This window comes from Podarcis raffonei, chromosome 14 (assembly GCF_027172205.1).
Source record: "Podarcis raffonei isolate rPodRaf1 chromosome 14, rPodRaf1.pri, whole genome shotgun sequence".
Taxonomy (NCBI): domain Eukaryota; kingdom Metazoa; phylum Chordata; class Lepidosauria; order Squamata; family Lacertidae; genus Podarcis; species Podarcis raffonei.
Genome location: NC_070615.1, coordinates 7,965,342 through 7,993,126, shown reverse-complemented (window position 1 = coordinate 7,993,126; position 27,785 = coordinate 7,965,342). Strand labels below are relative to the sequence as shown.

The 27,785-nt window shown below is 42.8% G+C and overlaps 1 protein-coding gene across 1 annotated transcript in view; it reads right to left on the bottom strand.

The window, feature by feature from the left end:
* Positions 1-21,845, bottom strand: part of BBS4 (Bardet-Biedl syndrome 4) — a 42,274-nt gene extending 20,429 nt beyond the window's left edge. The window contains exons 1-5 of the mRNA XM_053365290.1: positions 21,693-21,845; positions 13,753-13,804; positions 4,333-4,412; positions 2,284-2,347; positions 567-678 (exon numbers count right to left, since the gene is read on the bottom strand). Of these exons, the coding sequence (XP_053221265.1) occupies positions 567-678; positions 2,284-2,347; positions 4,333-4,412; positions 13,753-13,804; positions 21,693-21,716 (332 nt within the window). The 5' untranslated portion in view covers positions 21,717-21,845. The remainder of the gene's footprint in view (positions 1-566; positions 679-2,283; positions 2,348-4,332; positions 4,413-13,752; positions 13,805-21,692) is intronic.
* Between the last annotated feature and the right edge of the window lie 5,940 nt (positions 21,846-27,785).

Here is a 27,785-nt window from a genome sequence, read left to right as displayed (position 1 = left end):
CTGAGTTTCACAGCTGTTCTTTATTTTTACAACTCTTTTGAATAACTTTTAAAATGTTATCCACCCTGAAGCTTGGGGGACTGGAGAGGTTTTTAAAAATAGTGACTCCTCTCTCTTTTAAGTGTGTGCTGTGCTAATAGTGCCGGATCAGATAGGCATCATTTTTCCTCCTGTTGTGATGGCCACTAAGTTAGACAGCTTTAGCAGACAAATTCATGGGGGTTAATTAATCGACAGCTAGTAGTAGGAATGGTGGCTGCATGGAAACTCAGAGTTCAAAGGCAGTATGTCACTGAATACCAGTTTCCGGGAGACAAATAATGGAGGCAGGCTGTTGCTTTCATGTCCTACAGGTGTCTAGTTGGCCACTGTTTGAAATAAGATGCTGAATGAGATGGTCTGACTTGGTCTGGTCCAGAAGGCTTTTTAAGTGTGTGGACAAGGGAGGGTGTATGATTAAGTAGTTCGCCTATGCAAATATGAAGGCTAATGGGAGTAAAACAGCCTTTGGTAACCCCACTCCCTTCATGCAACACCCAAAATCTGAAGAATAAAATGGCACCTACAGCGATCGTGCCACCTGCTTGAGGTTGTCTGCACTCCGGGGCGTAAGAATAGCACAAGTTTGGAAAAGCTCAAGTGATTCATGAATCTTCCCTTCCAAGCGAAATATCAAAGCTGAAAAATAACAATGCACAGCATGTTAATCGGGAGTCCTTTCAAGGAAGTAAGCTGCACCCTGGGCAATGCTGAAATGTATAGAAGTGCAGGAGGAGAACCTACCCCCACCAGCTTCCCAGCAGAAGCACACAGCAGGCTTCTGAAGTAGGTAGGTCACAGCAGAGCAGAGCTAGCAGCTGGTGGGTTCTGTATCTGGAAACCATGGTGCCATCTGCACCACTGTTCCTTTGTGGTAAGCGTAGCCCATGGGGTAGTTTAGCATTTCTCTGGCCCGCTTGTCCTAAAAGAGCCATAGGATCGCTTTTGTCTGTTATCACAGCACAAGCTATACACACCAGCAGTGGCATAATGTGTGCAGCCACAGCAGACAAAGGCACTTTTGCAGTGGCAGCAAGGACCACAGTCAATGAACAGTTCAAAGCTCCAATCCCCGATTCAACTTTCTGCCATGGATTTTAGCATCCGAGACAGCAACTAGGAAAATTATAGAAGCCATCACATCTGTATCCTATAATGGTGAGTCCTGCCTTATGTCCCACACACCGACGGTTAAAATGTAAAAACAGCAAATGATGCATTTCTACTAGCTCCAGTAGGTATGACCCCATATAGCCTGGACAGAAGAACTGTACATCAGTTGCTCTAAGCTGCTCAGGGGAGAAGAATGGCCTAAGGGTAAGATAATAATAAATTTATAATAAGAGTGCAATAAGTATTGAATGTTTGTATTGCTGATTTATTGTAAGTTTTTGTATAGTATGCCGTGTGCCATTTGGTAGAAAATGTAGCTAATGAACAACTAAAATAAATACCACCAGTTCTCAGAATCCTGCAGTAATCTTCAGCTAAATGTGTACTGAATATCAACTTTCTTGGTAGTTTGTAAGTACCTTAAATATTTTAGGGCACACTTTAGAGAGAGAGAGATGTAAAACTGTCCTCTTTTTCAGACTTCTAGTAATTATGTCACAGTAAACTGTAGCTAGCAGTTTGCCATGAACGTGTCTATCTGTGCTATTGTTCCCCTCCCTCTTTGCACTGGGAGGTAACAAAGCACGGTTCCTGGCCTAATATTACATCGGAACCAGAAGTCGTGGTTTGTTTTACTCCAACAATCCACAGTTGGTAAGTAAATAAGAAATCTTAGCTGCAGATTGTGGTTTGTTGGAAGTGAAAAGCTAAGTCAAGGATCATGGTTTGTCTCCTCCCAGTATAAGCAGATGAGGAAGGAAAAATGTAATAGGAGAGATTTGCTTGTGCATGGTAAGCCACGCTTTTATGTTAATGTGACCTGTGTGTTTTGAGCTATGTTTATCAGATTTATCTCTCTTGCTGGTGTGGAAATATTATAATATCATTCTGGGCTACATTTCATGTTCCCTCCCATCCCCTTAAGAGTGAGAGATTAGGCAAATGTCCCATTTTTTATAGTTTTCTAATAACGAGGATTATGTGGACTATGGAAGCACCCTCGTATTTTTGGAACTCACTGAGGGAGTCAGTGAAAGAATTTTATTTTCAGCCCTAAAGAGAGGTTGCTCTTGGAAAATGTGTCAGACAAGGTAGAAGCATGTCAGCCATGCGAGGGTGCTTGTAGCTTACCTTGAACATAGACTGCATATTCACATATCCCACGGGTCTCTTGGAGTTGCTCTTTTATAAGAATCTGAACCACAAAGTAAAGAAGTTATGTTCCAATAAAAAGATTTTCCTTTTTTGGATAAGGGGCAGAATGTTGTCAACTCTACCCTTTAATAAGTTAGCCTCAACATAAAGCCAGTATTTGTTAATGAAAGGTACCTAAAAGTTCGGGGTAAGAAACCTGTGGCCAGCCAACATTGTCAAGAGTCAAGGAAGATGAAATTTGTAGCCTAGCAGTATCTGGAGGGCCACAAATTCCCAGTCTCTGTGCTAGAGGGGGGAAATGCCTAGAATTTTCTCCTTTTTTCAGAGCAAGGAAATGCCTGTTGAAACCGCTACCTCTCGCGCTGGTAATTTGTCCTTCCTGGAAAAGAGCCTCCTGAAGTCAAATTATCCAAGAGCAGGAGCTTTTTGATGGCTTTGACATTGGCAAGGCTTTCAATTTCATTTAATGGCACTATAAAAAACCCTTTTGCATTAAAAAATGTTAACATTAAGGCAACGACCTCTGAATAGGTAACATTAGGACAAGTGAAACTCCTGCCACCCAAGTACTTGTGGAATAGATTGCTGTTATCCATCTATTGGAAAATCAAGTGCCTGCCTTGATGGTCCTTAGAAGTGAACACTCTCTTTGCACAGCACCAAGAGTAAATTATTTTTCAAAAATAGCCAAAGGTTCCCAAAGATTCCTGTATTCACTACAAAGAGAAAACTGCACCTCTAGGAGCCAGTGTGACATAATGGTTAGAGCAGGGCGGTCCAAATTTTCATACCAAGTGGGCCACAAGCAGTGGAGGGCAGGAGGGGCACAGATTTCTGAGAGTCCCCACAACAGGCTCCCTCATCGGGCTGAGCTCCTGCCACCTTCCAGAGCCTCAGGAAGGCAAGCCGTGCCCAGACTGGGCCTCCTTCTCCTTGTGGCCAGAGAAGGGACACCCGTGGGTGCCCCACCCCTGGGCTGGCTGAGAGGCCGAGGTGCCCAGCAAAAAGAGGAGTTGCAGCAGTATGCCCCCACCACAGCCACAACCGGGGGGGGGGGTGGCATGGCCAGCAGGCAACAGCAGGTCATGCAAGAGCAGCCCTGAACTCTCCCAGCACAGGTGCCAGCCAGTGTGCCCCCCACTGCCCCCCAGCCTGGCCAGGAGAGGGGCACCAAGCCATAAAGACAGTTGGCCACCAGCAGTGACAGCAACACCAGCCATGTGCCTCTCAGGCTCCATTCCCGGGGTCCGGCTGCAGCAAATGGGGCTCCCACTGCTCTGAACTCCAGAGTAAGCATGCATAGGATCACCAGCAGAGGCCCGATGACAGTGAGGAAGGACCGAGTGGGGAGATCTAGGAGGCTGAGATTTATTCAAAAGGAGAAAACGGCTAGCTGCATTCATGACTCTGACAAGTTTTGGTAAAGGGATAGCAGTTCCTAAGGATGGCACATGTTAACATGCTGCCATGCTCTCATTAGATTTTGAAGCAAGCAAGCAACCAACCAACCAACCAACCAACCAACCAACAAAATGCAAAACAAAAATTCAGTTAATTCAGTTAACAGGAGGCTTTTGGGAACAGAAAGAATATTAACCCTTACTAGGATTGTTCCAAACCCGGGGTATGCAAACCCACTTCAAATCATGGTTTGGAAGCAATCTTGATTAGTGTGAACCATAGTTATCTCTGATTCGGGTTTAATAAGAAACTCTGGCTATAATAAACCAGAGAAGGGTGGAGGAACCTGTACAAGGAGCCCTTGGTATATTCCCTATCTTTAAATCTTGTTTTGGAAGTGTTCCAAGAAGATCCGAAGTCCTTCTCCAAAGCACTTCTCTGAAGTTATCTTTAAAAGGCACTAATGGCAAAGCTATAGCCCTACATATGTTGGTTTGCAATTCTGATAATATCTGGTCATTGGCTGGGGCTGATGGAAAACGGAGCTCAGCAACATCTAGAGATCCACAGGTTCCCCACCTCTGATTTAAAGTGCAAAAAAGTCAGGGTATATCATATTCCTACCTTACACGAATCATAGTCTTTGCGAATGTAGTACAAGTGGATCAGCCAATTCCTACTCTCCAGACTGCGCAGTTCTGGCACTGTGCAAAAAGGCAGCAAAACAAACATTTAGAGATCTAGTAGATGATGCCTTTTGAGACCCAGTTTTTGTACTTCACCCAGAGAGAAGTACCAGACCTGCTACATGAGGTTCTTGGTTGTTTATGCTCCAATGAAGCAGAAAACAGCAGGAGGCAACGACAAAGAAGTAAGCAGGGAAGGAAACATCATACTAAGCATTATTACTGTAGCAGAGCCATGAAAGGTGGACACAAGAATAAAGGATGGCTGATCATTACCCATTCACTAAATATTTATATCCTATGTTTCCATCTCATTTCCTAGTGGTACAAGGCAGCTGACTATCACCTTGTGTTAAAAATAAAGGCAAGACCAGCAAGCAAGATCACCCTTAAATAAGCCACGAAACAACACTAAAAAACCCTGAGAGGCCACTGGAAGAAAGACGTTTTCATTTGGTACTGGAAAAGAGCCTCGTGGATCTTCCAGGACAGGGATTTATGCAACCTGGATGCTGCCACAAAGCAGCAACTGCACCTCTGACAGCAGCTGATGGAGCAAGATTTCTCTGGTTGATCTGAGTGGATAAGCGAGATCATATGGAATTGTACTTTAAATATAGAAATCTGAAGTCAGAGCTTTAGAGGCAATAACCCAATGGAACCCAGAACTTGTTCTACTTGTGAGTAGACCTAGGGCAACTGCTTAGCTATTGCAAGATAGACTTTGGGACAGAGCCAGTATTGCAACTCTTATCCTCTCATTGCATAGTTACTGCAGAGAAATCAGTGTTTAAGCTCTAAAGAAGTACCGAGTCACAATGCAATCAATGGCAAGCATGAACACTGCTTTTCCTGATACTATTTAAAGTTTTCAGAACAAGCCGCTGTTCACATCAAATGGGCACGAGTTGCAGTTCATCAAATTCATTTCTGCATCTGAAATTATGGCAACCCAAAGGTAACCATAGCAACCAATAGGAAAATCCAATGTCTGCAAGCCAGTATCACGATGGAGAAGCCTAGCAGGAAACAAAGACAAAAGACTGCCAGAGCAAGAGCGCCGAGTTGATGGCGAAGTAGGGAGTGAGAATTTGAGAGAAAGCACCTCAGAAGGGAATAGGTAAAGGTAAAGGGACCCCTGACCGTTAGGTCCAGTCGCGGACGACTCTGGGGTTGAGGCGCTCATCTCATTTTACTGGCCGAGGGAGCCGGCGTACAGCTTCTGGGTCGTGTGGCCAGCATGACTAAGCCGCTTCTGGTGAACCAGAGCAGCGCATGGAAATGGTGTTTACCTTCCTGCTGGAGCGGTACCTATTTATCTACTTGTACTTCGTGCTTTCGAACTGCTAGGTTGGCAGGAGCAGGAACAGAGCAATGGGAGCTCACCCCGTTGTGGGGATTCGAACCACCGACCTTCTTATCGGCAAGCCCTAGGTTTAACCCACAGCACCACCCGCGTCCCCCCTTCTAATAATAAGAGTAAAGCCCCCTTTAAGTTTGCCCAGCTCAGACTGAGGCTTGTATCCTGTGTCTAGCATGCCTTCTCTTCAAGGTAAAGAGACTTTGGTTTGGGGAGATGGGAAGCTTCATGGAAGACTGAATCAAGTTTTCTTTTTAGTGTTCCAACTGAACTGAAAAACACACCTTTCGTCAAGCGTTTGATTGAATCACATAAACAGCTCACTTTATTTTTAAAGCAGATAGGAGAGGCAAGTGCCCTTCTTTTGGTGAAGCGCTACAGGCAGCCTATGACATAGCATACTTACAGTCAGCCAGATATGTGGGCAGACATTTTTAATAACTTCACCACAGGGAGGGGACACCAGTGGAAGCCATGTGCAGTTACTGTGACATAAGCTACCTGAAGGGGAGTCAGTGCCAAAGCATCATCTCTCTGGACCCAAACTTGTTACCAGGCCCCCCCGATCCCTCTCTAGTTTTGAAATCCTAGACAATAGATAGGCGTCCTTTAGATTATTCAAGTTCCTTTTGCTTAAGCTCACAGCATTTCTGGCTGTCTGATTTGGATTTATAGCCAGGCATGCCAGTGTGACATGTATGTACATTCGTTATATGAGTGCACAGGCTTTTTAGACATTGTTCCCTATCCCTGAGATTCAGTGCCTGATCTTCTCTTCCCACTGGAAACTACGGCCTCACTCATTTGCTCACATCTGATCTAGGGCCTGTAAATTACATCAGCAGAGTTGGCTCCAGGTGTCCCAGAGAGCTCATTGTTCCTGGTTATGCTGGTGCTAGTTCTGTCCTCCTGTTGCCACACCCTGTTAGCTCTTCCTGCTTGTGCATGGAAAATACCTGCAGGAACTCCAGGACTTCTAATGATTGAGAGAGGCTGTTGCACAGGCAGGTACACTTATTTCAAAGTTCACAAATTACAATTACAAGTCGTACACTTTCCCATATAATAACACATTCTCTCTCTGAGGGTCCTAGCCAGCAGCTCACTGGTCAGAGTTTTGCTTTTTCAGTTGTAACACTGTTTCTGGTTGGCTCCAGTAAACCGCACAGGATCTGGGCACACTGTATGTAGTTCCTAGGAAATAAGTCTGTATAAACAGCCTCAAGAATGACAAAATAATTTCCCCTCCTATCATAATAGGCTTGCAGCTCTGCTGCCTCACATCCTGAACTTCAGTGACACATACCTGTTTCTGTCTCTCCCCCCCCCCCCCAATTCTTGGGCCGTGAGAAAATTCAAATTCACGCATGCATTAGATTATGTCAGGGATTGTTCTAAGCACAAAGTATTAACAACTAGCAGGGAGTGCCTGGCACTGCCCAAGAATTAAAAGAAACCAAAACATACTATGGTTTTTAAATGTAGTGTAATTTTTGAGTTTCGACCTGCCATGCCAAGAATAAGTGAGGTCATGCCAAAGTCATGTTTTGGTCCACCACTTTGATTCAAAATAATGTCTGGTGTACAAACAATGGCAAAGACTGCCAGTCTGCCACCCCCATCTCGGGAACCTTGGTGCCAAGTTTGGTAACGATATCTCAGGAGGTGGCCAAACCTATACCAAAGAAGCAGGCAGGGTCATGCCAAAGTCACATTTTGGTCTGCCATCTTGATTCAAAATAGTGGCTGGTGTCCCAGCATCAAGGAGAACTGTTGCTCCCACCTTGGCCACCCTCCTGCTGAATTTGGCAATGATATCTCAAGAAGCATCCAAACCTATAGAGAACAGATAGACAAACTACTTTCCAAAACAAATAGTAGGTAACACTCAAAACCTCCAATTTTTAATAACCGTAATGTTTGCTTTCCCATTTCTGCTACTAGGGAAGGCAGTTCCAGATGTGGGGTTTGGTATTTGTGGGGCTTTATTTGTTTTGCCTCGTTTACTGCCAACCTGTGGGGAAATAAATCTGTGACTGTTTCCATTTTTTCCAGCTTTAGAATTATCCAGGCCAGGGGATTTATAATTCCTCTTTAAAAGAAGCAAGGGAAACAGCGGTAACAAGGGCCTAAAGAAACAATGGCAACAGAAGAGCAAGGAGTAAGGATTCTGGCACAAAATGAAAGGCACTACGCTAGCATGAATAAGTCTTACATCCAGTCAGCTGCCATCGCTTCCCTTTAGCAAGGATCAGAGAGGAGGATTAAAACGTATGCATGAGCCCTAGGAGACCTTCTAACATTTCTCTTTACAGGCCAGTGGTTTAAAATCCCTTAGCCACGAGGTGTAAGATGTCTTTTACAAGAGATTCTGTTTTCACCTAGGATTCCAGAGATGTGATCACACCCGCAACAGGAGAAGTGAAGGGTTTGCTTAAAGATGTTAAACAAAAGAATAGTAGCCGGCATCTACAAATATCCATGATCCCAAAGGCTGAGAATAATCACAGATGAAGCATGACAAACTCATCTAACCACAAAGGTGTCTTACTACACTGCGCACACAGACTCAAAAGCACATGCAGGTGATAAGCCCATCTCCTGGCACACGCACACAACAGAAAGCTTTGAAATCTCTCTACTCCCCAAGACACAGCTGTTGTCTCATTGCTTAGTGCTTCTTTCCCCTTTGCTCACTTTTGCAAACAGCCACTGGAACCAACTTTAAATCAAACAATAAACCTGTATGGCTCACAGTTATTTACAGTCAACTGGGTTTAATAAAACCCATCATATACAATTCTGATGCTTGCAACAAAGCTATAATTCATCTCACTATTCTATATTAATAGTCCCCATACACACAAAAGGAAAAAATTGGATTGAAATTGAAAAAATAAGAACAGCGATTTAAATATAGAACAGCCATTCCTGGCTCCAGATCTCCCCCTAGTGGAAAATGGACTATTTGACAAGTTTTTACCTCCCTTGTTTCTAGATTCCTTTAAAATAACCAAAAGGAAAAATGGGAAGCAAGATGCTATTATAATTAGCATGCCTAAAAACGTGTTTGTCTGATGGCTGATCACAACAGTGCAGGTTAACTGAGACTGAGCAAGTCACAAGTCCTCACTGATGCCCAGTCTTGGCACACTAGTCTGTAAGAATGATGAGGGTATTTGCTGGCAATATCAGGAAGCCTTTTTTTATAGTTCTGCATTGTAGAGGCTGAGCTACACACCAGTTTACAGAGCTAGAGGTATCCTGTTTCCTTCAGAGAGACAGAAAATGATCCCTGTAAAAAAAAAAGGAGGCCAAACAGGCAATTTGTCTCATAGTGGCTTGTGAAAACCATGGAACAACAGCAACCACCACCTTGATCTAGGAGACTGGGGCCAAGTGCTGGTCTTACTGGGTTTTCTGCTCCCTCCTCTATTTCTATGGGGAGATTGGGAGGGGGGGCATCCTCCCATGCAGACAGAAGATTATCAGCACTTGCAAGGGCTCCAACTAACAGTATTGAATGTGTAATGAGAAGGGGTGGGGGGAGAGAGAGACCAGAGTTGATATGGAGATGAAGAGGCCAAGCCCTAAACAGTGAACTTCTAATCCAGGCATCCCCAAACTCAGCCCTCTAGATATTTTTGGACTACAACTCCAATCATCCCTAGCTAACAGGACCAGTGGTCAGGGATGATGGGAGCTGTAGTCCCAAAACATCTGGAGGGCCGAGTTTGGGGATGCCCCCTGGCCTCTTAAGTGAGATGGGCGCACAACCCCAGAGTCTGTCAAGACTGGCCCGTACGGGCAGGGGTACCTTTACCTTTTATATCTGTCTACTATTCTTTAACATTCATAAGCTGTTTCTTTTCAGTACTATTGGAATCTTTTTAAACTTATTTTTTAAATTTAATATTGAACCAGCATGCCCATCACTTCAAAAATAGTTCCAGGTTCCCTGCTAGCAGGGACAGGCCCCGTTTTCTGGTATTTGTCCCTGGCAAACCAGTATCCCTGTTATGTCTTTGGGGAATGCTGTGTTAAAATACAACAACTGTAAGAGCTAGTTGCCAGTTGTCAGGATTCAGTTCACTCGCCAGGGTTGCAAAAAGCTATGTGTCTGTGTGGAAAAGGTATGGATCCAGCGTGCATAAATGCATGAGGGTGGCCAGTTCGCATACACCACAGCTGCCAAGGTATATTTCCAATGGCTGATAACTGACCATAGGGCAAGAGTGCTTTTCTAGGCTCTCTTTAATCAAAGAACAGTCACGCTCCAGCCTTCTAAATCCATGGGAGGCTATTCCAGACTAAATTGACAAAACATTCAACAGGTGGAATAGAATAGGGCTTGTATAATTGCTTTAAAGCCCTAAATGGCCTTGGTCCAATATTTCCCCACGTAATAGTCACAACCCCCTTTTTTGAAAGGAAAAATCAGCACAAAAAATGTGACAATTACATGGTGAAATGTGGTATTTATACTGCTGTATGGTGCCCAAATTATTTTATGTGACTGTGATATACACACATATACAGTGGTACCTCGGGTTACATACGCTTCAGGTTACATACGCTTCAGGTTACAGACTCTGCTTACCCAGAAATAGTACCTCGGGTTAAGAACTTTATTTCAGGATGAGAACAGAAATCATGCTCCGGCGGCACGGCAGCAGTGGGAGGCCCCATTAGCTAAAGTGGTGCTTCAGGTTAAGAACAGTTTCAGGTTAAGAACGGACCTGCGGAATGAATTAAGTACTTAACCGGAGGTACCACTGTATTTCATTTTATAGAAAGATGTTGGCTGTGGGAGCCACTGCTAAAAGCAACACTAGAAATGTATCTGTGCTCATAGCAAACAAAGTATACCTCATGAAAAACATCTATCTGTTTCGTGCTCATCCAGCAATAAATTCAATCTTTTCTTGGCCTTAGTCCATTTCCCACTATTTTGTGTCTATTTCACCACAAGAAAATCCAAATGACTTAATTCCATTTAGCGTCCTGCTCTCCACAATAAAATGCCTGTAATGAATCTGGCCAAAGACCTGGACTGAACACCAGAACAAATAATTCAGGAGATGTTTCTTCCATAAACTTAACAAGCAGGACTTAATCAACCAGAGGCTTACCGTTTGCAACATTTCCTTACAAAGAAAGAAAATAAATTGGAGTCTTGCTCCACACGACCAGCAGTATACAAAGAGAGAAATGCCTTCCCCAGTATGATACTATCACTAACTACAAGATGATTTGATTGGAATGCTTAGGGAGAGGAAATGGGTATGACTGGAGCTAGACATTTTTAATTCAAAACCAGAAAAGCATTTTAGAAAATATCCAATTCATTTACAATGAAGTAGTAAGATTAATATCTTGACACAGCATGATTATTATTAACCCCATGCTGCTTCAAGAAGCAGAGCTCCTTTTATTCAAACACTGTTTGATTCTGGGTGGGGAGAAACTATTTCGAGTGTATTCTAGATTTTGAGGCACAAACAAAGGAAACTGGTTTTTCAGAGAAGGTCTACCCAGGAGGTAAAGTAAGTGTGTGGGGGTGCAGGTTTCCCCTGTGAATGTGTTAGTCCCTGAATAATGCCTGGCATGCAGCAAAGCTCTGAAGGGTTTACTTCTTTCAAGGACTTTCACTCGGAAAGGATTTCAAGGTTCAAGATAATTGGTACAACATAAAATTATCTAATCATTTGTCAAGTGTTTTCTAGCTACACCATTAAGAGTATGTATGTTGAAGAATCCTGTTGGAAATTAAATGGGAGCGGAAATTGCCCTAATCTGAATGTTCGTCTGAGATCCAGAATATGGGCAGTATTTGCTGTCGCCCCTTTTAGTCCACAAATGTGGACATAAATAATTATACGATTTTCTGCATTGTTTTTGATCTTTCCCTTCCACTGAAATCAATTACATATTTACGCAGATAGTGAGATGAATAATGTAGGTTTCACCAGAAGCCAAACTGTAGTAGATGGGTTGGAACTTGCTATCTCCTTCTCATGACAAGCCTTATTCTCTCCATTCTGTTACCTTTTCCTCTTCTGCTTTTGGTGCCTTTGGTTATTATGTTTTTAATGGAAAGTAGTGTTTCACTGTTGTGTTCATCTACCATAGACACATTGCTAATTTCTTGGAAGGATGTCCAGGATTGCTTCCACACCAGAGCCCCTTAGCACTATTGAGATATTACTTTTTCACATTTAGCTGGAAATGGAATTGAAACAGAGGCACCATACTTCTTTTACATGCAAAGCATGAGTTTTTCCACCTAGTTATGTCCTTTTCCAGAAGTGCCATATGGAATTTAATATACAGTATACTATACAGTATACTATAATATACAGTAGGGACACGGGTGGCACTGTGGGTTAAACCACAGAGCCTAGGACTTGACGATCAGAAGGTCGACGGTTCAAATCCCCGTGACGGGGTGAGCTCCCGTTGCTCAGTCCCAGCTCCTGCCAACCTAGCAGTTCGAAAGCACATCAAAGCGCTGCTCTGGTTCGCCAGAAGCGGCATAGTCATGCTGGCCACATGACCCGGAAGCTGTACGCCGGCTCCCTCAGCCAATAAAGCAAGATGAGCGCCGCAACCCCCGAGTCAGCCACAACTAGACCTAATGGTCAGGGGTCCCTTTACCTAGTGCTATATTACCCAGCAGTGCCCAACCCTAAGGTACAGACCATTCTGTAATGCTTAGTCACAAAGGTCCTTTGCAACATTAGTTAAAAGTTTTCTGTTTGCAGTTCTTCCTGTTTTATGCTTCTTCTTGATTCCAGCTGTAATGGTGAATTGCCTTTTGAACAGTCCCAGTCCCAGTCCCAGTTTCTGTTCCTGCTGGCTAGTACATTTTTGTGTGCATTTTATTTTCAAGGCTGCTGAACTGTATCAGTCTCACCATTTTCTGTTTCTGCAGCTATGCTGTACAGTTCTGCAAAAGCAGGGTCAGCCTTTCCACCCCATCTGGTTTAAATTATTTAAAAGTGAGGAAGTTTATTCTTAACTCTGACTTGCCTTTGCCTTTCCCTCAGAGGAAATTCCAGAAAGAGGGCTTAGCTTTGCTCCTCTTTGCCTGCTTAGGAATGAGAGTGAATAGTACACAATTGAAATGCTATGCTTCAGAATAATGCCAAGGAAAAGGATGCAAGGACTTTAGTGGATATTGGGGGGGGGGTCAAAATGCACTCAGAAGTGGACTAGTAATATAAAGCTGATCCCAAGGACAAACATTAGGTACAAAATGCAGGATTCATATTCACGAGATAACTAGTTGGATAGGACATTGCTTAGAAAAACAGACATTACAGTGAGTAAAAAGAATTCTCCACCCCTCTACCCATCTGATATGCTAGGTAACATGCAGAACTCTACTGGCACATATCTGTAGTAATCCTCAGAGAGCCAATGCATACAGAACCTGGACACATAGTAGTTACTTGAAAAATGTGGTTATGTGTCAGTTTCCTGTTATTTGTACTTATTGGTGCCCCACTGAGGGACAAATGGATGGGGGGAAGTGATGCAGGGGCGAGAATGTTCATCTCCTCCCCACCCAGTTTTGCCTGCTTTAAGCCCCCTCCTCCTGCTATATAGCGAGTGAGAGTGGCTGGGGAAACCCAGCCAGATGGGTGGGGTATAAATAAATTATTATTATTATTATTAATGAGAAAGCAGACTGATTATGACACAAATCTGATGCTAGCATGATAGTTTGGCCCACAGCTATCCATTGGGCCTAAACTATTTGTCACTGCTAAGTGGTACCAATATCAAATGAAAGACTGATAGATCATTTTCAAGATCGCAATGATATATGGAAATGTCTCTCCACACCAACCTGCAAATCACAGGGTGTGTGTGGGTGTGTGTAGAATGGATCTGATTCACTAGGTTGGGTCAAAGCAATTCAGTAACTGCAAAAGGACAGCTCCGTTATTTCACAAAGCGTTTTACTCATGAAATAGATAAGCTAGAACAAACCTCTTGCTGAGCGAGCTCTTGGAGGTTCTTTGGATGCTGGGAAGGATGCAGGCTGAAATAATACAAAAAAAGGCATTAAAACTGTGTCAAAATGAATAACACAGGACTATCCAGAGATGAAATACAGTCTAGGCTTGTTCAGACACTAATAATTGTGGACTATGACAGGGATGGCCCTCCAGATCTTGTTGGACTCCAACTTCCATCAGCCCCAGTCCTCATGGCCACTAGTCCAGGTAAGATACACATACATTAATAAAGCAAATAGCACATTATCAAAGATCTTGTTCTTTTTTTATATAGAATTTTTTTTATTTTCAATGCAGAATCATAACAAAAATTACAAACATTGAATCCAAAATAATACTATACAAACAAAAAAAAACCCGGAACATATAGGGGGAAAAAACAGAAAAGAAAAAGGGGGAGAAAAGCAAAGGAAACAAAACTAAACTAAACAAAAACGAAAAAGCACACATCTACAGAAAAAAAACCGTATCATTACGTACATAAACACAAATTGACTTCCTTCCTTTGTTCTAGGACCTCAAAAAATTTACTCTTACTGTATTGTTGTATCTAATTAGATTACTTCCACCTTGGTACTTTTTTTTTACACCATTTTTCTTTTTCTTTAACCCTGTAAAGCATCATTCATTACATACCAATATACTTACTCCAGAACAATGTATTTTCATATACTCTTTAGCACAACCCCATTCTTTTAATAATTTCTGGTCCGATTGTCCCCTTATGTAAGCTGTGAGTCTTGCCAGATTTATGTATTCACAAAATTTAATTTGCCAATCTTTCACTGATGGAATTTTTCTGCCTTTCCAGTTTTTAGCTATAAGCATCCTGGCAGCTGTTGTTGCATAAAGGAATACTTTTCTTTGATTTTCGGGGATATCATTTGTAATTAAACCTAAAAGGAATGCCTCCAGTTTTTTACTGAACGATATTTTAAACATCTTTTTGAGTTCTTCATAGATTTCATTCCAGAATTGTTTAATAGGTCGGCATTCCCACCACATGTGAAACATTGTTCCTATTTCTTTTTTACATCTCCAACAGGTATTCGATTTTAATTTGTAAATTTTAGCCAATTTTACCGGAGTTAAGTACCATTGGTACACCATTTTCATAAAATTTTCTCTTATTGTATAACATGCCGTGAATTTAATATCATATTTCCATAATTTCTCCCATTGGTTCAGCCGAATTACATATCCTATATCACATGCCCATTTAATCATAACTTCTTTTACTTCTTCATCCTTTAATTCCCATTCTAATAATAAATTATACACTTTGGATATATATATTTTTGAGTTTTGTAATAATACTTTTTGTAATTTTGATTCTTCTTTTTCAAATCCTATTACTTTATCCTGGTTGAATATTTGTGCAATTTGGTGATATTGTAACCATGTGGTACAGTCTACCTCATCGTATGGTCTTAGTTTTAATTGGCCCTGTTCTTCCTTTAGGAGCTGCTGGTATGTTGCCATTCTTCCTATAGTATTTTTCTTTTTAAACGATATTACTTCTAGCGGTGAGACCCACCATTGGGTTTTCGGTTCTAACAACCTTCTATGTCTCACCCAGACCTTGTATAATGCATTTCTAATTACGTGGCTTAGAAATTCTTTATGGACTGCCACTTTGTTATAAATTAGATAGGCATGCCAACCATATCTGTTGTTCCATCCCTCCAAATCCAAAATGTCACTGTTATCCAATTTGATCCAATCCTTGATCCAAGTAAAGCATGCCGCATCATAATATAGTCTCAGGTCTGGGAGTCCAAAACCTCCCCGCTCTTTTATGTCGGTTAATAATTTATGTTTGATCCGTGGCTTTTTGCCTTGCCATATAAACTTTGTTAGGTCCGTTTTCCATTTTTTAAAACAATCATCTTTACCTATTATGGGAATCATTTGAAAAAGGAACAGAAGTTTTGGTAAGATATTCATTTTAATAGCCGAAATTCTACCCCAGAGTGTTAATTTCAATCTTGTCCAAGTTTCCATTTCTCTTTTTGTTTCTTCCCAATTTTTTTTATAATTATCTTCAAACAAATTTATATTTTTCATTGTTATTTGGATTCCTAAATATTTCACTTTTTTTACAATTTGTAATCCAAATTTTTCTACCAGTTCCTTTTTCTCTTGATCTCCCAAAGATCTTGTTCATACGGAGGTGATAAACTTGCAATATACAACTTCAGAATATACACATCACAACAAAAAAGCAAACCCTGACACGGTTTCTACATGCAGGGGTTTTTATTTTTATTTTGCATTGGAGGAACTTTCACTCATGTGAGCCCCCACAGCTCACAGCCTAGATAAAGATTCACCACCACAGTGAGAACAAGGCCTAAATCTATAAAGCATTACTTCTACATTTATTAGAACTGAGAAGCAAAATCTCCTCTCTAGAAAGCCTAATTGCCGGGCTGACTGAAAAATTCAACCATGTGTTCAATAAAACAGTTTTCTAGGGACAGAAGCAGAGAGTCAAGCAAAGGGAAGGTTTCTTTGGGCTGCGGAAGTTAATGTGGAACTTTATTTAATAGAAGCTTTCAAATCTGTTTTTTTAAAGTCTGTAATATCATATCATAGTATCTTTTTTAAGAAGCAGTTGCTTAATGTAACTTTTCAAGAAGCTCATGCTTTGAAAAAATTTCTGCAGGGGTTGAACATCTTGTATATCAGGGTATGCCTTGTTTATGCTAGGTGTGTAGTAAAAGCTACAAAAATAATTTAGCCACAAGGGATGGAATGGCCAGAAAAGGCCCCACTGTATCTTTTGCCACAGAAAATTAAGAGAAAACGCCGAACGTTTGAGACACAGCTATCCATTCTTGGTCCTCCCCTGCCCCCACGATCTTCCAAATCCTGTAATTTGCAATAGGAAAATACTAGGAGAGGGGTAAAAAAAAAATACAAGCTCCCAGTGGCACAATGGGTCAAAGGGTCTGGTTGTTAACCAGAAGGTTGGTTGTTCAAGCCCACCCAGGGATGGCTGTGGGCAGGATTCCTGAACTGCAAAGGATTGGACTAGATAACCCTCAGGGTCCCTTCCAACTTTACAATTCTATGATTCTGCTCCAGTCTTTCTGTAACACTCCACTTCTCATTTTCCCAATTTTATGTATCCTGTTTTTGGTACAACATCATTTAGTTCCAAGAATAACCTAAATGGAAAAGACCTTGGAAGTGTTTTGGTGGGTTCATCCACTCCAACATCCTATTTCTTACAGTGGCCACACAGATGCTTCTGAAGAGCTTACCATTCATTCATTCATTCGTTCGTTCATTTATTTACAAAATCAATACAGACCAAAAAGACCCTGCCCTCTGGCTTACAATCTAAAAAGACACAACACACAAAAGGAAAATAGATTGGGAGGGAGTAAGAAATGAGGAAACACAAGTACAGTAGACGCTCGGGTTGTGAACGCGATCCATGCGGGATGCATGTTCACAACCTGCATCTGCGCGATTCGGTGTTTCTGTGCATGCGCAACCACTGAAACCCGGAAGTAACCCATTCCGGTACTTCCGGATTTTGGTGGTCCGCAACCCAAAAAAACGCAACCTGAAGCGGCTGTAACCCAAGGTATGACTGTACTTAGTTCCAGGGCTAGCTCAAGACATTTTGGCACCTGAGGCAAAAACCAAAATGATGCCCCCCTCTCTGCCAGGGAATAAGGAGTGAGCGCAGATCTATATCAGGAACAAGGGGGTGTAAATAAATATATGCATTGGGATTTGATGCCCCTGTGAATCTTTCTGCCCAAGGTGGCCCCCTCACTTTGCTAGGTGGGCCAGTCCTGACTAGTTCTAAGATGAAGGTTGAGCAGCTGAGATGGAAACAGAAGAGCCAAACATTGCTGGTCTCTCAACTGCAGCAACAATGGGGAGGGGGACTGCTTCCCTTTTCTTCCACTTCTGAGCCTGATGGAATGACTGCTGCCATGTTCGCACTTGATGGAGAGAGAAGTCTTGCTTCTCAGCAGAGCTGACAACAATACAGCCACCCTCCTCACTCCAGCCTCCATTTCCCCTAGCATCTAGCATTCTGATGTATACTGCCTATGAACATAAAGGTTCCATTTACCATCACAGTTAACAGCAGGTGAATTTGTCTAGTCCCCCTTTAAGCTATCTAAGCTGGCGCCCCCTCACCCCCATCTAATCTCGAAGCAGCAAGTTCCATACATTTATTATGCTCTGTATGCAATACTACCCCCTTATGACTGTTCTGAATTTTCACAGGTTGATCCCCGAATAAAGGGGGGCATTCTGTCTATTCACATTAAGCACGTTTACTTTTCTCAATCTCTGACATGTCACCACTTTTTTAAAAAAACTTTCTATAAAGCCCCAAATGGTTCAGTTTTTTCTTATAGACCTAACAGATGCAGCTTATGCTCTGTTATCAACAAAGGAGTCAGAAAGCCACCACAAAGCTGCTGACTGCATTATATCTATTATTAGTAACAGAATTGGATTAATTCCACTTACTTACACCTGCCATCCTGCTGCTGCTGCTATTGATTATATGGATTCTGACAGTGTGTAGAACTTTTAAAGTTGTAACAGAGTTGCTGCCTGTCTTGAGTGCTGAAATTTTGGCCTGAAGCTGGACTTGCACACAGAAAAAAACTGGATTTTTTTAAAAAAATCTATTGTCGAGAGCAGTGGCCATGCATGTTTGTAAGTATATATGTGAATCTCGTCACCACAACATGGTGATCCACTCCCTGCTTTGACAATTGTATCTGCTGCCTAGATTGGGTTTACTTTACACTAAAACCAGAAGAGGGGTAGCAGAGGAAGCTAACTATGGACTTATTTACATTTAGCTTTAAAACTAATCAGTTTCAGTTCCAGTAGGTGTCTGTGGCATTAGTACATGGTTACACCACAACTGGCATTTCAACTGCTATGCCTCTGCCAACTGAGGTTGGGGGAATTGAGTCATAGGAAAATGCAACTTCCTAGAAATTGAACCGTTGCTCATTTAGTACAAATGATCCATACATTTTCCTTCAGGTAAACAACTATACATTTGCTGTGCCATAAGCTACCCTTGGTTTGCACTTCCCAGAAAAACTACAGAAAGAACAAGCTGTAACCTGAGAACCTTCTCATGATTTTGGAGAACGAAGCTGGGGGTGGGGAACATTGTCAGAACAATTAGGTTCATAGGCTGGAATTCCTACTAGATCTATCTGTTCTTTTATGTGGACATCCAAGTGGCTGGAGCAGCACAAACCATCTTACACTTGGAAGGTTGATGCATGGCCTCTCCTAGACAAAGACAGGCGGCCACAGTTTTTTAATGTTGCGACAATGTCCCAGCTGCATTCAAGTTTTATGCTGGGCTGCCTACATACAGTTTGGAAAAAATTACAGTTGGTAACCTAGCAGCTGTATTTTGTACTAACTGAGACAGATGTATGTTGCTACTCTTAAAACAGTTTCACAGAGTAAACATCTGGGTTCTGTTCAAGATGCTAGCTGAACCTTTAAAACCATACATTGGTTAAGGTCAGGATACATTAAGGACCACCACCTGGACACATACATCTGCCTGATTTCTGGGATCTTCTTTGGACACCCTTCTTTGAGTCCCTCTGCTAGAGGCAAGTGGTGATCCACAAGAGGGTCATTTGAGCTGTGGCCCTCAGACCCCTGGAATGCACTGTCCAGGAAGACTCAGCTGGTGCCAATAAAGATGTCTTTTTCGTGCCCAATGAAGAAAGATATTATTATTTCTCCATGCTTTTTAAGCTTTAATCTAGCCATCTGCTTTTAATTCCTCTGCTAATGTTTTATGACATTTTATATTGTTGTTATGTGCTTAAGTGTATTTTCTTAGCCACCCTGTGGATTTTACCTGAAGAGTAGCACAAAAATTCATTCAATAAATTAATGTTGTAGCTTTCAGGCAAACTGCTGAGACACAGAGTACAGCTATGAAGACAAAGGAGGTTCTTCATCATGATCCATGTGCGTCTGCCCAGGAGGAAAGCTTTATGTCACAATATTTTATTCTTAGAATTGCTGCTTTTAAGCACTACTGCCTGCAACGGTTAATGGAAAAACAAAAGTATTTACTTTAAATTAATAGTGACCTGGGGCAATGATGTAGCAGTGCTGGATAATGAAGGTACTTTAGTTTTAAAAAATCCAATGTAAAAATCATTCTGCAACCAAGACATCAAAACTTTCTCACTGTACTACCAAATATAGTCACATAGAGCAAGACAATCTTGCAGATCAAAATCCTTCTGTCTAACGTGAAATGCTGAGCTGAAACCACCATTAAAAGAGCAACTAAAATTCCTGGAATGTACCATAAAGAATCTTGGTTCTAACTATATTCTCCAGCTGTGACCACCAAAAAATTAACACCAGTGAATCATGTCCTTTGAAGTGATGTACTGGAGGTTATTTTAACAAATCTAATGTTAGAGCACATTGCCATAAAAAGATACCTTTAAAATCATCATTCTGTATTGTTTTTAGGGGTACAGTGGTACCTCGGGTTAAGAACTTAATTCGTTCTGGAGGTCCGTTCTTAACCTGAAACTGTTCTTAACCTGAGGTACCACTTTAGCTAATGGGGCCTCACACTGCCGCTGCTCAATTTCTGTTCTCATCCTGAAGCAAAGTTCTTAACCCAAGGTACTATTTCTGGGTTAACGGAGCCTGTAACGTGAAGCATCTGTAACCTGAGGTACCACTGTATTTTATCTCTTTGATAAATCTTCTTGTACCCTAGGATTTTGTTATGAGGTGCATACTACACATACTTTAATAAATAAATTGCAGCTACTGCTGAGATTCCCCACCCCCTCAAATATTCTCTCTACAAGGGGAAGGTAGCCTGGTGCATTCCAGATGTTCTGGACTACAACTCCCATAACCCCTGGCCATTGGCCATGCGGGCTGAAGCTGATGGGAACTGTATGTGATGAAAACCGGGACTGATGTAAGGATTAGAACATTTAGCATAAGCACGGGAGACTTGGTTGTTCAAATCCCTGCAAAGCTTAGAGGATTACCTTGGGCCACTCACTCTCTTTTTCCTCTTTCCCCCACCACTGACAATATGGAGATGATGCCGAGTTTAAAGGGCTATTGTAAAGATATATTAGAACCAGGCCAGATAATAAATAAATAATAACTGAAGGTTTTATTTTATTTTATTTTATATTTTGGAAACGTACATCCATATTTTTTCCCTTTTAATTTTTTGGGGGTCCCCAAGACCGGGGAGCCCTAAGCTATGGCTTGTTGAGCTTATACGTAAATAATAATAGGTTTTATTTTGTTTTTTATCTTATATTTTGGAAACGTACATCCATATTTTTTTCCTTTTAATTTTTTGGGAGTCCCCAAGACCGGGGGGCCCTAAGCTATGGCTTGTTGAGCTTATACGTAAATCCAGCACTGATTCTTGACGCTCGGAGCAAATCGCGAAAGCTTGCTGCCTTGCCCTTATTATCCCTGCGCCAAAAAGCCACGGCAGTACTTATATCAATAAGGATTATAACATCCTAGAGCCGGAAGGGAACCCCCCAAGGGTCATCTAGTCCAACCCCGTACCATGAAGGAAGGCCACGTTGTGAAGGAATCTTGGGGTGCGAAGGCCGGGTCGGCAAGCAAGCAGGGAGCCCCCTCGGAAGACGGTGCTGAAGACCCCCCCCTCACCATCCCCAACATCTACACGTGTCGGGGAGGAAGAGGAGCAGCGGCGCCTGCCCAGCCTGCGTGTTTCCAAGCCAGGCTTTCTGGTAGCAACCAGGCCGCGCGGGCTCTGAGGGAAGGACCCCGACCGCTTCCCAAGGGGAACGTGAGGGGAACGGGGAGTGAAGGCAAAGGTGGCAAGAGACGAGAATACAGGACCCCCTCGCTCACCGGTCGCACGGCCACCTCCGCCATGGCGCCTCAGTTTCCCAACCAGGCCCGGCAAGCCGCTTGTTGCTATGGTTACCAGACGACGCGGAAGGTTCCTCCGCGCCGCGCGAGGAACCCGGATGCTGTTGCCGCGGTAACCATGGCTCTCCTCGATCCCGCCCCCCGACGAAACGGGATTTTACGTCAGCGGGAGAGGGGAAGTGAGGATGCGGCCGCCGCGAGGCCTGCCGGGAAGATGGAGGGGAGGCGCGGCCGCGACATAATAAGCTCCTCCCTCCCTCCCACTTTTGGCAAATGGACCATTCCCAGAGAAGACTTGTAGAACGCGCAGCGGTAGAATGGACTGTACCAATTCGGAGTGGGTGGGAATCATATTTTGTGTTTTTAATAAAATAATTAATACCCCACCACATCCCTGCAGCTAGAAAACTAATGCAAGAGGGGAAAGCTCTGTTAATTTTCTATTTACAGTGCTAACTTTTCGGGGGAAATGATATTGTTAATTCCCCTCTTGCATTATTATTTTTAAATAATACCCCACCACATCCCTGCAGCTAGAAAACTAGTGCACGTGGGGAAAGCCATGGCAATTTTCTATTTACAGTGCTAACTATTGGGGGGGGGGGTTAGGACTATTTAAACAAAAAAACCCAACACTGGGATATTTTTAAAAGGAAACAGTACGCAGCCTGTTTTAACTCATAAGGGGGAAAGGCAATGTCTTTCTTTTTCCTTTCTCCTCCTGTGATGAGGCTGCATTTTAATATTTTAATGTTTCAATATTTTAATGTTGTATTTTAATCTTGTTTTTAAGTTGTAGTCATTCAACTTGTTTTTATTATTGCTTGTTAGCCACCCTGAGCCCGGCCTTGGCTGGGGAGGGCGGGGTATAAATAAAAATTATTATTATTATTATTATTATTATTATTATTATTATTATTATTTACTGGCGCAACCATAATTTCAATATAGTGAGCTAGCTTTCGAGTTTCCCATCAGGCTGGATGGTAAACAGAGCAGGCGAGGAAGCGTGTGTAAAAAGCTCGATGAGCATTAAAACCATGAAAAAATATGCACTGATAACTAGTCTTGACAGGGAGTCGTAGGAAAGATATTCCTTGCCTAAGCTATTCTACGATCCTATTCTGCTTCACTTTAGAGTACGGTATAAGGCTTTGGGGGCTCCACTTTGTTCTCCTCACCACCCACTGCCTCATCGCAGGCATCCGTCAGTGTGATTTCTAGCCTACAACAGCATATGCCGTGAACCATATTATAGTCTTTGAGGCGTTTCATACACTTTTTCAGCTAGAGAGAACAAGGACAGAGCAGTCAGGTTGCTGGTTCCCTGAAATGAAGTGTAGCTGCTAGCTTGCAGGTTTGTGTGTGAAGCTTTAACTGTACATGCAGGAAAAAACATATGAAATGCTACATTTGTCCCATGAAAAACATGTTCATGCACACAGGCAAAGGATGGGCATCCATGCATAATACACACAATATATTTCTGGTAGATTTAAGCAGTGCTTTTTTCTGGGTGGACACAGGGTGCACATACCCCTAAGCATTTTGTGAATCTAAGTTTGGCCTCATTGAGGGGCAGTATTTCAATACAAGTAGGAAAATGAGAGTACAGTGGTACCTCGGGTTACATACGCTTCAGGTTACATACGCTTCAGGTTACAGACTCCACTAACCCAGAAATATTACCTCGGGTTAAGAACTTTGCTTCAGGATGAGAACAGAAACCGCGCAGTGGTGGCACGGCAGCGGGAGGCCCCATTAGCTAAAGTGGTGCTTCAGGTTAAGAACAGTTTCAGGTTAAGAACGTACCTCTGGAACGAATTAAGTACTTAACCTGAGGTACCACTGTACCTCACTAAACATTTTCTTTTAGAAAAAAACCCCCACTAAATTAAAGTACTGTATCTGGGTAAGATTTTTAACACAAAGAGATGCATGTTTCATTTAAGTCGGTATTGTTTTAGAGCAGGGAAGAGCCACCCGCAGCTCCTATCACCCCAAAGCCACCATGGCCAAAGGTCAGAGATGATGGGAGCTCTAGCTCAACATCTGGAGGCTCACAGCTTCCCCACCCATTGGGTACTGAGTTGTACTGAGATCTACTGGTACTGCTAAATTGAATTATTGATGCTTGTCGGTATTTGTAATTGAGTATATAGTTTTGAATGGAGCAAATGAACAGTTTAAAACGCTTACGGCATAACCTAATAGAAAAGGGGCACACATTTTATATTGCAAATATAAAATGGAAGAATCAGCAGTGAAGTAAAATTTTATTCCGTTTGGCTACACCCACTTTGTACTGCAGCAACTGTGTGGGTTGGATCATGCCCATCATAACACTCACAGAACTGGAGCACTGGTAATTCTTGTGTTCATATATTAATGTAAACTAGGAACTTTAAAAATGAGATCGATACCTAATTTTGCACATCTACAATTCTTCAGTTGTATTCTTCAGACTTAAAAGGGTTAAGTAATGATTTTAAATCTATATAAAATACTGCCTTTAAAAAACACTACATTCCATAAATTATTGAGCACATCTGGGATTCCTCTAAGACTTAAAGCCTTTTGTGGAAATTGCTTTTAATGAAATACTTTTGAGTTGCTGCATTGCAAATGCTCTTAAACCACACTAATAAAAGTTAGATTTTGCTTTTGTTTAACAAAATTGGCAAGAGGCAGGATGCAACACCTTTGCACCTAAAGTCAGTTTCAGAACTGCAGGTGCAACAAGTGACTAAAAGCTCATGAAAAAAGGTGGATGAAAAACAGCTATGCTTCTCCCCTTATGAGCAGCAAGATGGATTGCAGAAGGGTTCTGTTTCTATGGAAACAGTCCCCAACTGTGTTGAGCACACTGTCATAGTTAAATTGCTAGTTGCCTAGAAAAAGGCGGACACAGATGTCATTCTTCTAAGGCTTCATCGTTAGTATACAGCCTCTCCTCAAAATGCATTAGAAAACATCATGGCAAGCATCTTTTCATTTGAGCAGTTTCTGTAATCGGTGGGAAAGGTTTCAGATCTCGGGGGGGGGCCTCCAGAGAAAGTTTTCAGAGGGGAAGCTACTATGAAAACATGTTTTATGTATGCCTGTTGCACAGACTTCACATTTCTGCCACAAAACAGAACATCCTCCTTCCCGGTTTCATTCCTAGTGTCCCCTCTTACCCACTTCCCTCCTCCTCCTCCTCAAATTGCCACTCCCTAATGATCCTCGTGCTTTACTGTTATTGTCAAAGTACCGTATTTTTCGCTCTATAACACGCACCAGACCATAACACGCACGTAGTTTTTAGAGGAGGAAAACAAGAAAACAAATATTCTAAACGAAACAGTGGGTGTATGATTTTTGTGGTTCATGCTGTGGCCACAGACATGTGATCTGACAGTGAGTTTGGAGTAGCCCAATGCAAAAATCCTGAGGGTCCATGTGGATCCGTACTTTGTAACCACGTTTTTGCACCACTGCGACCCCAGGCAACAGTGGGTGCGTGATTTTTTTGGTGCAAGATGTAGCCATGGACATGCTATGTGATCTGATGGTGAATTCGGGGTGACCCAGTGCAAAAATCCTGAGGATCCATGTGGATCCGTGCTTTGTAACCACGTTTTAAGTGGGGAGGGAAGGAAAAGCACTCAAGGGACAAGGAGCACGCATGGGGTGTGTGGAGAAGGATGCTGCGAATAATGCTATTTAGCAAGCTGAGTGGTAAGGAGAGAGGGACAGAGAGCCTGCTTGCTTTAAAGGAGCCAACCGGACAGGAGCCGCTTACACTCATGTAAGTGGCTCCTCTCCTCTCCCGCTTTGCTCCTTTAAAGCAAGCATGCTCTCTGTCCTTCTTTCCTCCCCACTCAGCGGCTCTTCTCCCGCTTTGCTGTTTCAAAGCGAGCCACGGAGGAGGGAAGGAAGGGGAACCATGGATCCTCTGCTCACGACTGCAGCAGATCTCCCCCGCCACCCGTAGGCATTCCCTCCATAACACGCACAGACATTTCCCCTTACTTTCTAGGAGGAAAAAAGTGAGTGTTATGGTGCAAAAAATACGGTATATGTAATTTAAATAACTGCATATTCTTCCCTTCCTCACCCATCTCTTCCTTCCTTGTTTGTTTCCCTGTATCTACTGCAAGTCTTTTTGGTAAGGACCTGTTATACCACTTGTATGTCATGTAGCTGGATATTGCTATATAAAATAGAAATAGGGGCAAAGGTACTACAATATAATATCTGAATACTCAAATGTGCCTCGCTGCCCAATGCTGGCTTTAGTTGTTTGGCCATTTTACAACAGCTTCTGCTTGCAAGTTCATTGGGCAACCTTGAGCAAGACACTGTCAGGGACGATGGAAGTTGTAGTCCAGCAACATCTAGGTTTTCCACCACTGAGCTACAGGAAAGGGATCAAGTGTGTTATCTGAGCTCTTTGGAAGAAGGGGTAGATAAAAATCAGATGGGTCAAGCAGTACAGCCATGCACAGAGACAAGGAAGTGGAGCTGCAGACATGTGGAGTGTTGGTACATCTATGTGAGGGGATATGTTGAGATTTGTATATGGGCAACAAACCCACATCAACAGTGGCTTCATCCCACCAGCTGGAACAGAAACAAATCCAAACTACCATCTGGCTCATTCTCTAGCTGTTCCCTGAAACGTATTCCAAGCTGGGACGTTTCCCTAACTTGTTATCACACACTTGTGTCTGCCCCCGCCCCTTAAAATGGTCCATAGATGTCTCTCTGTGGAGCCAGACAAATGTGTTAAGCGTCTAGAGGAGCTGGGAGCACTGTTATACAGCGGTTCCGCTCCTTCCTCCGGGGCCGTGTTCAGAAAGTGGTTGGGGGGGATGGGTGTTCAGACCCCTGGGCCCTCACTTGTCCTCCCCCCCCCCATGCTTTTTAACATCTACATGCAGCCGCTGGGAGAGATCATCAGGGGGTTTGGGCTGGGTGTCCATTAATATGCGGGTGATACCCAGCTCTACCTCTATTTTAAATTGGAACAAGTGAAGGCAGTGAAGGTCCTGTGTGAGTGCCTGCAGGCAGTTGGAGGATGGATGGCGGCTAATGGATTGAGGTTGAATCCTGACAAGACAGAAGTACTGCTCTTGGGGGATAGTGGGCGGGCTGGTGTGGAGGACTCCCTGGTCCTGAATAGGGTAACTGTGCCCCTGAAGGACCAGGTGCACAGCCTGGGAGTCATTTTGGACTCACAGGTGTCCATGGAGGTGCAGGTCAATTCCGTATCCAGGGCAGCTGTCTACCAGCTCCATCTCGTACGCAGGCTGAGACCCTATCTGCCCGCGGACTGCCTCGCCAGAGTGGTGCATGCTCTAGTTATCTCCCGCTTGGACTACTGCAAAGTGGGGCTACCTTTGAAGGTGACCCGGAAACTACAACTAATCCAGAATGCGGCAGCTAGACTGGTGTCTGAGAGTGGCCACCGAGACCACATAACACCGGTCTTGAAAGACCTACATTGCTTCCCAGTACGTTTCCGAGCACAATTCAAAGTGTTGGTGCTGACCTTTAAAGCCCTAAATGGCCTCAGCCCTGTATACATGAAGGAGCATCTCCACCCCCATTGTTCTGCCCGGACGCTGAGGTCCAGCGCCAAGGGCCTTCTGGTGGCTCCCTCACTGCGAGAAGCAAAGCTACATGGAACTAGGCAGAGGGCCTTCTCGGTAGTGGCACCCTCCCATCAGATGTCAAAGAGATAAACGACTACCTGACATTTAGAAGACATCTGAAGGCAGCCCTGTTCAGGGAAGTTTTTAATGTGTGACATTTTAATGTATTTTTAATCTTTGTTGGAAGCCACCCAGAGTGGCTGGGGATCAAATAATAAATTATTATTATTATTATTATTATTATTATTATTATTATTATTATTATTACTACTACTACTACTAGAGTTGTCAGCATTTCTGACTTCAAGAGATGGAGCACCCAATCCAGCAAGCCCTTTAAAAAACAACAACCAGGCAGTGACAGGAGATGCCTGCTCCAATTTAGAAGCAGAGGACAAAATTACTGCAAGCAAACACAAAAAAACTAATGAAA